We start from the raw sequence: 13,680 nt of genomic DNA on the forward strand, positions 1-13,680 counted from the left end.
CTCACCTTTTAATGGACTCTTGAACCACTATGTGGTGCCTGTCTCCGTATACGCAGTGATGCTCTTCCTTCGAGTCCATTTCTGGTATTAACATCGCCACACCCGCTTTCTTTTCTTTAGAGTTTGTAGGATATATTCTGTTTCATCCTTTACTGCCAGCTTTGCCACACTCTAGTTGTTGTTAAATCTAGTCTGACATTTTAAATTTCTTGTTTAGACTGTTCAGTCCATTTATGTTTACTGGTATAATTGGGCTTAAGCCTGCAGTCCTATTTCGTGTCTTTATGTACCATTTCTTCTTTCTTCTGTTATTTCTCATTTCACAACTCCTTTTGGGTTTTTTAGTTATTACTTTCTTTTGCCTCTATTAGCTTTTTATAGTTATATAGTCTTTTATATAGACTAGTTATATAGTCTTTTAAAAAATTATTAGCCTTTTAGGGGTTACACTGTATGTAACAATATGCATTCTGTTAGGGCAGAACTGGAGAGACGAGTGGATGCCGGCTGCGTGGAGATGTTCAGTCGTGGGAGCTGTATGAGAGCTTCTTGCTCATGAGTGCAAATAAACCAGAGGTGTGGGCTCGTGGCTGAATCCTGGGGCACCATGAGGTTTAGAAGCGATGAAGATGAGGACTGAGCAGCGGGGACGGTGGGGGAGTCTGTGAGGATGGAATAAATTTGAGAGAAGGTGATACTCTGGAGGCCAGAGAAGAATTTCAAGGAGAAGTAAAGGACCTCAGGCTTGAAGACAGAAACATAAAGTTGGCATTTTAACCTTGACTTTTTAGAAACAGGAAGAGCTAAGAGCTGCCAGTCAAACCCCACTTTGAAAGAACAAGCAGAAAGCTTAACTGTCAACAACAGAACAAGTGAAGGGTTGCCAAGAGCAGGGAAAAACGGGGTGGAGGTGTGTGCCCAGCTGCCACGTCCGAAGGTGTGACCTCAGATCGTCGAACCTCATTCTTACAGAACTTTTAGGATGCTGGTAGATCTCTGTAGTTTCTTTGTGAGAAGCAGAGGGCTGGAGTGGACTCCACACTGGGGGCTGGATGAGGACTCGCACACACAAGCTCTGTTGGAAAGATGCAGGCCATCTGTGAAGTGGTAGAAAGTGCAGAAGACTTTGATACTTGAAACAAACCAAAGACTTCTCTCAGTTGGTTGGAGACCGTAGTAAAGATTGAGGAGAGCATGCAGTGCCCTTGTTAAGAAACATAACACGAGATGGATTCAAAGTTATTATGAGAAACAGGAGAAGACAGGACAAGCAAGTGGCAGATGAAAAACAATTCACTTGAAAATGTTATCGTGTAATGTCTGAATATTGTCACTAGTTTTTAATACAAATTAACAATGAAACATGGTTTCTGGTGTACGAGAACATAAGAGAGGCAGGTAATTCATTCTGAAGGAGATAGTAAGACCACAGGAAGGTGTGTTATGAACTGTGTTATATCATAGGAAATAATTCTATGTTATTATATCATAGGAAATAATTCTATGTTATATCATAGGAAATAATTGAAAAAAAAGAATAAAATCACTGCAGTAATCAAAATACAATTAAAAAAAAAAAACAGAGGTAGAAAAGATATTGCAGGGGTGCCTGGCCGGCTCACTCGGTGGAACAGAAGATGCTTGATCGCAGGGTTGTAAGTTAAGCCCCATGTTGGGTGTAGACATTACATAAAAATCTAGGAAAAACAAAAAGATATTGCTGAAAATAAGTAGGAAACATGGAGGTTGTAAATGAGAAACCTAAACAGAAAACAAGGTGTGGAAAGAGTGCCTGACATTGAGTAATGGCTTCTTGTGTTCATCACATGTTTTATATTGCCAAGAGAAGCTCATTGACTACTTCAGCATACTTCTCGTTCCGTGTCTGCCCATCAGGAAATTAATTCCTGGTCATATAGTTAGGTAATTATAGTTTATAGAGGCTTCTCTTCCTATCAGTATTTTGATCCTCCAAAGAGAAAGATCTTGGTTTCACTTCTTAAAAATCTAGTATTACACATTAATGATTTTGCTTGACCGTGGAGCCACATAGAGCCAGATTTTCATAATAATGCAGAAAGCCATTACCACAAATTCTTTACAAACTTACATGCCAGCTCATCAATCATGTAAGATTTGTTAGATTCTGATTTATTCTGTGTACACTGACATAGAGACTGAAAAAAATCGTGTCTATTATCATCCTTGTTTCTTCTTATCAGAAGTAGCACACACTCATTTTAAAATTTACCATGGAGTGTGAAAGCCAACCCCGTGTCATCTCCCTCAGATGAACAGGACATTTTTGATGGGGTTTATATGGATGTGTTAATAGCATTTAAATACTTATTTTCATTATAAACTAACATTAATTATTAATGTCATAATATTAAATATATTATTCTATACATGCTTTTTAAAAAGTTTTCAGTGACATTTTACCATATTTGCTGTTTTTTTTACAGAAGTTTTTTTTTTTTTAAGTTTATTTATTTATTTTGATAGCATGAGTGGGAGAGGGGCAGAGAAAGGGGAAGAGAGAGAATCCCAAGCAGGTTCTGCACTGTCAGGGGCTCAAACCCAACAAACCATGAGATTGTGATCTGAGCCAAAATCAGACGCTTAACTGACTGAGCCACCCAGGTGCCCCAGAAGTATTTTTAAAAGTACAGATGTTAAACCACTAAACCTTTCAGTATGATGCCTAAAATTTGTGTTTGGTAAAGCTGTGCAGTTAATTCTGATAAAAACCGTTTGTTAAATACCATTGACTTGATATCTGTTCAGTGTTGAAAGAAAATCATAGGTAGAGTTATGGCTGCCAGAAACATAGTTGAATGAAAATCAGAGCTGCATGAAATATTTAAAAATTTAGTATTTGGGGTGCCTGGGGAGCACAGTCGATTGGGTGTTCAACTCTTGATTTTGGCTTAGGTCATCTAGTGGTTCGTGGGATTGAGCCCCTTGTCAGGCTCTGCAGTGACGTCACAGAGCCTGCTTAGGATTCTTTCTCTCCCTTTCTCTCTGTCCCTCCCCTGTTCACACACACTGTCTCTCAAAATAAATGAATAATGAATTTTTTAATGTTTATTAAAAAAAAAAATTAGTGTTTAACAAAGACAGTGTTACCGCAGTGTAGTTCATGTTTGTGGTAAAGTAAATTATACAAACAGATTTTTTTAACTTTTTATTTTAATCACCCAGTGCTTATCATGACAGGTGCACTCCTTAATCCCCATCCCCTATTTTACCCATCCCCCCACCCACCTCTCCTCTGGTGACCATCAGTTTGTTCTCTATAGTTAAGAATCTGTTTCTTGGTTTCTTTCCCTTTTTTCCCCCCTTTGCTTGTTTGTTGTGTTTCTTAAATTCCACATACAAGTGAAATCATACAGTATTTGTCTTTCTCTGACCGGCTTATTTCACTTACCGTTACATTCTCTAGCTCCATCCATGTTGTTGCAAATGGCATGATTTTATTCTTTTTGATGGCTGAGTAATATTCCGTTGTATGTATGTATGTATGTGTATATATATATATATATATATATATATATATATATACACACACACACACACACACACACACACACACACACCACATCCTCTTTATCCATTCATCTATCGATGGACACTTGGGCTGCTTTCATATCTTAGCTATTGTAAATAATGCTGCTATAAACATTGGGGTGCATGTATCCCTTTGAATTAGTATTTTTGTATTCTTTGGGTAGGTACCCAGTACTGTGAGTGTGGGATCATAGGGTAGTTCTATTTTTAACTCTTTTGAGGAATCTCCATACTGCTTTCCGCAGTGGCTGTACCAGGTTGCATTCCCATCAACAGTGCATGAGGGTTCCTTTCTCTCTGCATCATCACCAATACCTGTTGTTTTATGTATTTTTTTATTTTAGCCATTCTGACAGGTGTGAGGTGATATCTCATTGTGGTTTTGATTTGCATTTCCCTGATGATGAGTGATGTTGAGCATCTTTTCATGTGTCTGTTGACCATTTATCCGTATGTTTTCTTTGGAGAAATGTTTGTTTATGTTTTAGGTCTTTTTTTTTTTTTTTAACAAATGAGGCTGAAAATTATGGGGAGATTTGGGAAGGCAACTTTTTAAAAACATTATTGGACTGTAAGCTAACGGAGTGAAAGAATATAAGATTATGAATGAGAATGAGCAATTTATAAGGGACAAACAGCTGGGCTTACCAGAGTAAAATATATTCATTCTAGATTTGTAAATTGACAGCTTGATTCTAAGCTGAATCCGGATATAACTGATATGTTCTCTTCAGTGTGATACCATTGTTAAAAATATTGTCAGTTCTTAGGTTGTTGGACTCAATAGTATTATTATGGGTTTTGTACAGTATCGTATGATATATCATTACAAATATAGTATTGTAGATAGCAGAGGAGTAAAGGTGAGCATGCATAACCAAAAAAATATTAAAGGTAAATGACAGTTTTAGGACCAGGTTTAGAATTGTAGGTTTTCATGTTTTGCAAAGATATAGAAGTGTGTGTGTGTGTGTGTACGTGTGTGTGTGTGTGTGTGTGTGTGTGTATGTGTATGCAGGATTGAAGACTAATGTTAAATCAGGTGAGATTTGGTTGGGGAAAGCCAGAAAGCATTGGAAGAGGGTTTGATGGTTCACTATTGAACAACTCAGATGGAATAAAGGAAAATATCTATAAATCAGAAAAGAGCTGTAAATCTGATCCTGTGGCAAGGCTGGCTTGACTACTCATTGATTTTGCTATTTTGTTGTATGTTTTTATTGCTAGTGATTTAGAGCTAGTAACAGAATTAGATATTAGAGATTGGGTTATAGTACTGTTCTCTTTTGAATTAGAGTTCTTAGAAATTTGATTTGTTGCTGTTGTGGAGAATGGAAGAGAGAGATGAGACTGGAAATGTGTATACTGTTGCCATAATCTAGATGTGAGAAGATAATGACCTAAACTTACTCACTCCCCAAAACCTAACTAATTCTGTTTCTCCTAATTTTCCTGTCAACTAATCTTCCTTGTCACTCTATTTATATTTCAGAATTAATTAATAGCAGTAGAAACTATTCAAGAAAGAAGTTCAATGAGTTTAACAAAGGTAGAAATTGGCTCCATAATGATAAGCATGAAGGAATTTATTCTGAAGAGAAACTTTATAAATATAATAAAAACGGGAATGGCCTCCATCTTAATGAAGATTTTGTTCACCGTCAGAAAATTCAAACTTTGGAGCAACCTTTTGAATACAGTGAATGTAGGAAAGCTTTCCATGAGAATTCACTCTTTGTTGTACATAAGAAAACTTACACAGGAAAGAACTCCTGTGAACACACTGATTATGGGAAGATCTTCTGTGATATGTCATCCCTCATGGCTCATCAGAGAACACATCCAAGAGAGAATCAGTATGAATTTAATGAATGTGGAGAAAATTTCTTTGAGGAATCCATTCTCTTTGAGCATCAGAGTGTTCGGCCTTTCAGCCAGAAGTCAAACCTCATTCCAGTTCAGAGAAGCCACTCAATTGACAATGTGATTGAATATAATGAATGTAGAACGTTTTTCAGTGAAAAGCTAGTCTTTGGTGTACAGCAGAGAACACGCACAGGAGAAAAACCTTATGAGTGTTATGATTGCGGAAAAACCTTCAACCAGAAGTCAGCCCACACAAGACATCAGAGAACACACACAGGGGAAAAATCTTGTGAATGTCAGGAATGTGGGAAAACTTTCTACAAGAATTCAGACCTCATTAAACACCAGAGAATTCACACAGGGGAGAAACCTTTTGAATGTCAGGAATGCGGGAAATCCTTCAGTGAAAAGTCAACCCTCACTCAACATCGAAGAACACACACAGGGGAGAAACCGTATGAATGTCGTGAATGTGGGAAAGCCTTCTCGTTCAAGTCAGTCCTTACTGTACATCAGAAAACACACACAGGGGAGAAGCCTTACGAGTGTTATGAATGTAGGAAAGCCTTTCTTAGAAAATCAGACCTCATTAAACATCGAAGAACTCACACAGGGGAGAAACCTTATGAATGTAATGAATGTAGGAAATCCTTCTCTGAGAAGTCAACCCTTACCAAACATCTGAGAACTCACACAGGTGAGAAACCCTATGAATGTATTGAATGTGGGAAATTTTTCTGCTACTACTCGGGTTTCACAGAACATCAGAGAAGACACACAGGGGAGAAACCTTTTGGATGTAATGAATGCGGGAAAAACTTCCGTCAGAAGTCAGCCCTAATTGTTCATCAGAGAACTCACATAAGACAGAAACCCTATGAATGTAATGAATGTGGGAAATCATTCTGTGTAAAGTCAAAACTCATTGCACATCATAGAACACACACAGGGGAAAAACCCTATGAATGTAATGTATGTGGAAAATCATTTTATGTGAAGTCAAAACTCACTGTACATCAACGAACACATTTGGGGAGAAACCCTATAAATGTAATAAATGGGGGAAATCACTCTGGGTGAAGTCAAGATTTTATAGAAAAAGAATGCAAAAGGGGAGAAAAATCTGTTGCTGTAATGATTTTGAAAACATCTTAGGTCTAAAGTCAGTTCTCACAATACAGCAGAGAACTTATAGAGGGGAGAGAATAATATGAAGTTATTGAATATAGAAAACTTGAGTGCTTGAATTAGAATCATAGAATATATCAGAAATCTCAGAGTGGAGAACACCTTATCAGCAAATCGCCCAAAGCCACACCTCACAAGTTAGAAACCTCTATTAATGTTCATAGGGTAGAAAATACTTGATCCACAGGCTATAGAACATGCACAGATTATAGGAAGCTATGGGAAAGCATTGTGCTATTTTATTAGTTGTGTGTAGCATCTCAGTGGATATCAGTAGTTTCTAGACAAAATACATTACTTTAAATGTGTGGGAGCTTTAAGTTAAAATCTAAGCTTATGCATCAGATATTTTGAATTGAAGGATCTCTGGCAATTTAAGGTGGAGGATGGTTTTCATTTAGAAATAGCTTTGTATTTTTGTTGAGATGCAATTTGGCCCATTGCCGGGCTTGTTATTCCCCACTGTTTAAGGTATTAGATGTGAAAACACAGCACGCTGGGACCAGCAGTTGGAAGCAAGTCAGAGGCTCATGCATCTGCAGAAGAAGAGAAGATTTTTAGCAAGAGGACCCACCAGGAGGACTTTCGGATGCCCAGGTAGAGAGAGAGGTTCTGGATTGTTGGCTCATGGACGGGCAGCTTGCCAGCAGGATGTGTTCATGCTTCTGGGGCAGACTGTTGAGAGCAGCTCATCCTGGCCTAGGGGGTCAGAGGGGAAAGGTGGGTTGCTGCACGCACAACTTAGTGGAGGCAGTAGAAGTGAGCATGCATGAAGCATAGGTGGTCTCCTCCCTGGCAGGCGTTTACGTTTGTCTCAGTGTCACCCTGCTGGGGTGACTTGTCATACCCCACTCTGTCTCTCCACATACTTAATACTTTCATAGGTGATGTAACAATTTCCAAAAAACGTAATAGTCACATACAAAAATGTATTCTTTGGAGCGCCAGGGTGGCTCATTTGGTTAAGCATTCAACTCTTGATTTTGGTTCAGGTTGTGATTTCATGGTTCGGGAATTTGAGCCCCATGTTAGGCACCATGCTGAGAGCACAGAGCCTGCTTGGGATTATCTCTCTCAGCCTGTCTCTCTCTCTCTCTCTCTCTCTCTCTCTCTCTCCCCTCTCTCAATAAACATTTAAAAATGCATTCTTAAATATAAAGCTTTAAAAAAGCACAAGTAAAAATAAGTAAATTAAAAAGCACAAGTAGATTCCATTGCTGGGTAGTAACTTGTAGCAGGTCGGTGCCCTAATGAGAACAACTAGAGAAACATCACAAAAAGCATCTGTTTCAATGCAGCTTATTGCTGCAGGAGCAAAGAGGACTAAAGGTAAAATTCAGGAGAGGAGTGAGTCACAGAAAGTTCCCCGGGCAAAACGCACCTGTTTCCCCTGGGAGCATTTGCCAGCTTTGGGCACAGAGGAACCTGAGTCCTGAGCTTGGCTCAGGTAGAGGGTGAAGCTCGTAGCGAGAGGGCGGAGACCAGAAGGCAGCAGAACTTCAGCAGTCAAGGCTGGAGTGAAAATTTCTTCAACATTAGAGGTTTAAGCCTCGTAGCTAGTTTCTCAAATTTTTAGAAGATTGACTCAGGACGGGAAGGAGCCTGAAAAGCTAGGCCGAAAGTCGATTTTATTCAGGACAGAAAAAATGATTGGAATTCAGTTCCAAAAAATGATTGGAACTGTTAGTAGGATGGGCCCTTGGCGAGCACAGCATGCTATCAGTAAAGGTAAGGTCATACCAGAGGTCAGTTGTACAAATGATACCTGATATTAAAAAAAAAAAAAAAAACTTCCCAGAAAGAAAACTCTGAGTACAGATGCTTTCACTGCAGTTATTCCAAATATTTAAGAAGGAAATAATAGGAAGCTCCCATGACCTTTTCCAGAGAATGGAAGATGGAACTTTTGGGGGCATGGTACAACCTTGATACCAAAACCTGTAAAAGACATTTCAGAAAAGTAAAGTTACCAATATTTTATGAATTAAGGTGCATAATTTTAAATTAAAAAAAAATCCAGTCATATCCATGGACCAAGTAATGTTTATTAGGGGAATCAAAGGATTTACTACTTAAAATTAAATCGATTTGGCCAGTTCTTCTTCCTCTCATGTTCTCCCTTCTCCCTTGTGCTTTCTGTGTTTCTCTTCTGCCTTCCATTCCTAGAGTGGAAGTCAGAACAGGCCTGCCACAAAGGATGAGAAAGGTGTGGTGATGTGCACACTTGCATCAGACGTGTTGAATGCAACTGGAAGAGATGATCATCGTGGCTAAAGTATCGATAACATTGAGCAGATGAGAAAATGTGCTGAGGATGATGAGAGCCAGATCAGAGAAGGTTTTCATGAAAATGGAGAGGGGAAAGTTAGAAAATCCCGGGGTTTTTCTGCTGCTGAGAGGGCCTACACACAGTGATACCCCAGGAGCAGTGTGCACACCAAATGCCAGGTTACTAATGTCTAAATGCTGTCCTCCACCAAAAAAGGGACTGTCCGGAGTGATGGCTGGTTTCAGGTAAAAGATGGGGAGAAATACATGATGAACCTGAATCATCTTACCTGCCAGACAGTAAAAAAATGTTTAAGTAATCATGGAGTCAAAAGAACCACCTTGGTCAGGTTCCACTGGCCAGATTTGAGACAGTTTGAACATAGCGTCAGAATTATTAATTCCCATTAATAAAATGGGAGTCCATTAATGTATAGTGATATAGATAAATTTGTAAATTCATAAAGGAGAAGGGAAGACTTGTACAGAAGAATGCCAGTTAATAAATGTAGGGAGAATAATGGACATAGAAAAACACCATTGGGCAACCATTGGAGGGGCAGTTGATTCAGGAGGTAGTTGTCAGCATAGACTAGAGTCTGTGAGTAGAGCTTTGATGAAGAACAGGATATGGCATAATCTTCAGATATCTCCCCACAAAATACCCATCAGCTGCAGAGGTGAAAGGGTGATTTTGTGATTAAACCTGGCAGACACTGGCATGATCAGGCAATCAAAGTTCACCTCACCAGTGGAGTAGGACAGGTCAGCATGATGTGTCCCCTGATGAGATGCACTGAGAAGAGGCAGCATCATTTGTGTGGTATTTTCGCCAAGAAAGCACGACCTGTGGGATGCCTGGATAGCTTAGTGAGTTAGGTGTCCAACTCTTGATCTCAGCTCAGGTCTTGAGCTCAGGGTCATGAGTTTAAACCCTGTGTTGGGCTCCACACTGGGTGTAGAGTCTACTTAAAAGAAAAAAGAAAAGAAAGCTTGACCTGTGTTTATTTAGGAGGAAACATCAGGTGAATCCATATGAATGGTTATTTTAGTGAATGCAAAGCCTATAGTTTTTTATTATGTGAAAGATACGAAAAAGACTGAGAGGCTGTTTCAGATTAGAGATGACTGGAGATAATTTTAAAATAAAAATGAAGACCAGACATTGGTAGAACAGTTGGCAAAATTCGGTGTATGGATTGGATGGTCGTGTTTATCAATGTTTGTTTCCTGATGTGGATGATTGCTGGGTGGTTCTATAGGTTAGTGCCTTTGGGGAGAATACACACTGGAATATGTAGAGGTAATGGAGCCTCATGGCTGCAGCTTGCTTTAATTTTTTTTAATTGTTTATTTTTGAGAGCGAGACTGAGTGGGGAAGGGGCAGAGACAGAGAGAGGGAGGCACAGAATCCGAAGCAGGCTCCAGGCTCTGAGCTGTCAGCACAGAGCCCGACACGGGGCTCGAACTCACAGACCAGGAGATCGTGACCTGAGCCGAAGTTGGACGCTTAACCAACTAAGCCACCCAGGTGCCTCTGCAGCTTATTTTTAAATGCTTTAGACAAAGGCTGAGAGAGAGCGAGCGCGAGTGCGCGTGTGCGCATGCGCACACAGCGCAAAGGCCTGATGGAGGAGATGCAGTGCGGTTAGGAGAATCTGAGGGGGATATGGGAGTTTTTTGGTACTGCAATTGTGACTTTTTTTAAGTGTGAAGTCATTTCAGAATAAATATTTACAAGTTTAAGGTAGTTGATGTAACCTACCACATTAGTAGAAAAAATAAGTGAAGCCATTTGATTATTTCAATAGATGCAGAAAACGTATTTGGTAAAAACTTTCCTTTCATGGTTAAAAACCAACAAAACTAGGAACGGAAGGAAAGTTCATCAAACACAAAAGGAAACCAACATACAGCAAATATTATACAAAATAAATAAATATTGACCTATATCTTCCTGATATTAATGAGATAAGAATGCTTGTTACCACTTCTGTTTCACATATGACTGAAGGCTCTAGCTCGTCAGTAAGGCAAAAAGGAAGAAAGTTTAAGGCCTAAAACTTGTAAGATTGAAGTGCCAACTCATTATTGGTAGGTGGTATCATTGCATGGAAAAGTGAAAAAAACTTATGGAGAAGTTACTAAAAATGGTGAATTAGCAAACTCACTGTGTAAAAAACTACAAATAGAAAACAAGTGATGGCAGGACAGTTGTATCCACCCAGGATACGGTAGCAGAGACCAGATCTACCTCCCTGCCTTAAAAAAAAAAAAAACTGAAAAAGGAAACCGATAAAATCCAGGAAATAACTGTTTTCGTGACAGGGGACATCAGGCAATAAAGGGGCAGTGATCCCTATAGGTGATGGGTAGGTTCACTATATTGTGATGGTTTTTCAGCTATATTTATCAAATTATATCAAGATGTACACTTGAAAATTTTTAAAAATGTTTATTATTTTTGAGAGAGAAAGAGAGCAAGCACGGGAGGGGCAGAGAGAGAGGGAGACACATCGGAAGCAGGCTCCAGGCTCTGAGCTGTCATCACAGAGCCCAAGGCAAGCCTCAAACTCATAGACTGTCAGATCATGACCGGAGCTGAAGTCGCTGCTTAACTGACTTAGCCACCCAGGCACCCTGTCAAGTTGTACACTTTAAATACTGTTACATCGCTATTAAGCTTACAGTATTCCAAAAACAGTAAGTTCTAGAAATCCAAAAACTGTACCGCCACCAAATTAAGGGATATTAAAGATCAAAATAAATGAAAGGATATACATAACTGTCTTGATGACTTTGAAGGCTCATTTCCCCAAAACTGAGTGGTACATTCAGTGCAACCCAATCACCATCTAACAACAGGTTTTGTTATTGGAAATTAGCAAATCTGAATTTAAAATGTATATTCAGGGGCACCTCGGTAGCTCAGTTAGTTAAGCATCTGACTCTTGATTTTGGCTCTGGTCATGATCTCCTATGGTCATGAGATCAAGCCCCACATCACGCTCTGTGCTGGGTGTGGAGCCTGCTTAAGATTCTCTCTCCCTGTCCCTCTGCCCCTCCCCTGCTCATGCTATCTCTCTCTGTCTCTGTCTCAAAAACACGTATATGCAGATGCAGTGACCATAGCTAAGACAATCAAAATAGAAAAATAAATCTGCAGGACTTAGATTTTGGCTATCAAGACTGTGGTATAGGCACAAGGATAAACAATGTCCAGAAACAGGCCCCAATATCTTAATATATGACAAAGGTGACACTTTAGTTTTGTGGTAAAAAGATGGTAATTTTGATAAATGGTGAGTTAGCTCTGTGTGTGTGTGTGTGTGTGTGTGTGTGTGTGTGTGTGTGTGTGTGTAAAGAAACATTTTGATATGGTAGCCACCCACTATACACAAATACTTGTTTGGTGTGGATTGTATATTTAGATGTGAAAGTAACACTTTTAGAAGAAAATATAGGCGAACATCACAGCTTTGGTTAAGACAGCTTAAACAAAAAACAAAAACCATAGATACACTATATGTTAACTAACTTGAGTTTAAATTAAAAAAAAATGTAGATAAATTTGAGAACATTAGAATTAAAAATTGCTGTTTGTTCAAAAACAAAAACCAAAAAAAACCCAACAACAACAACAACAAAACATGAGTTTAAAAGCCAGCCACAGCCTGGGAGAAGATAATTGCAATGCATATATCAAACCAAGGACTCTTATAAGACATATATAAAGAACTCCAACAAATCAGTAAGGAAAGGAAAAGTGAGCAGCAGATTGAACATAATTCACAGAGTGTATTTAAGTGACCAGTAAATGTGGAAAGTTGCTCAATTTCATTAGTCAGCAAGGAAAAGCAAGTCATAATGAATGTGTGATTACCAGTATACACCAGAATGGCTAAAGTGGTAAAAAGAAAAGACCAACCGATGATGAAGATACGAAGCAGCTGGGACTAATACGAGTTTGGTAGGAATGTAAATTGTACACTGTGGAAAATAGGCTCTTTCTGCTAGAGCTAAACATGCGTGTACATTTGGCTGTGTAATTCTACTTCTAGGCATGTATCCAACAGAAAGACATGTTTACTGAAAGGATATTCATAGTACTAGAATTCTCAATGGAAGTAGAAACGGCACACATGGCCACAACACCAAAATGAATATATAAACTGTGCTGTTCATTCAGTGCTATACAGCAGTAGGAATGAACGAACCACAATTACACGCATGCAAAGAACACAGAAGACTTAAGTGCTGTATACATGTTTTTCATTCAAAAAGCTGGCAAATCTAATATATGGTGTTAGAATCCAGGTGGTTGCCTGGATGGTAGCAGCTTGCAGAGCCTAATGTGAGGGGGCTCCTCTGGTGCTCATCGTGTTCTTTTTGTCTCAGTATTGATTGTAGGTGTAATCAATTTACAGATGTTGTTACTTGCGAATATTTACATATATATATATACATATATATATATATATACACACATGTTTGAGTGTAAATGTTCCTTAATAAAAGCAGAAAGTCAGACATTGTTCACTCTCTGCTTAGATTCCTCCAACAGCTTCCCCGTCTCATTTAAAAACACAACACAAGATGAATAATTAGGACAACAGCAGTAAGCGTGTGTGTGAGGGATCGCTGTGTAGTAAGTGCTTATGTATGTGAGTTTACTACAGAAAGTATTTTGTTCCCTTCTCAATGTGCTAAATAACAAAGATACTCCATGTTAAAAGCTAACCAATTTCTCTGTCTTACCTATTCAATAAACATGTTAAGTGAAGTAAT

The 13,680-nt window shown here is 38.9% G+C and overlaps 1 protein-coding gene across 1 annotated transcript in view; it reads left to right on the forward strand.

Annotated features, from left to right (window-relative positions):
* The window catches only part of LOC102900951, an 80,970-nt gene extending 73,732 nt beyond the window's left edge, over positions 1-7,238 (forward strand). Inside the window, 3 exon segments of the mRNA XM_045041015.1 lie at positions 5,063-6,463; positions 6,466-6,629; positions 6,632-7,238. Coding sequence (XP_044896950.1) covers positions 5,063-6,463; positions 6,466-6,629; positions 6,632-6,682 — 1,616 coding nt within the window. The 3' untranslated portion in view covers positions 6,683-7,238.
* The last annotated feature ends 6,442 nt before the right edge of the window (positions 7,239-13,680 follow it).

The sequence above is a fragment of the Felis catus genome, chromosome D2 (assembly GCF_018350175.1).
Source record: "Felis catus isolate Fca126 chromosome D2, F.catus_Fca126_mat1.0, whole genome shotgun sequence".
In the NCBI taxonomy this organism is placed as follows: Eukaryota; Metazoa; Chordata; class Mammalia; order Carnivora; family Felidae; genus Felis; species Felis catus.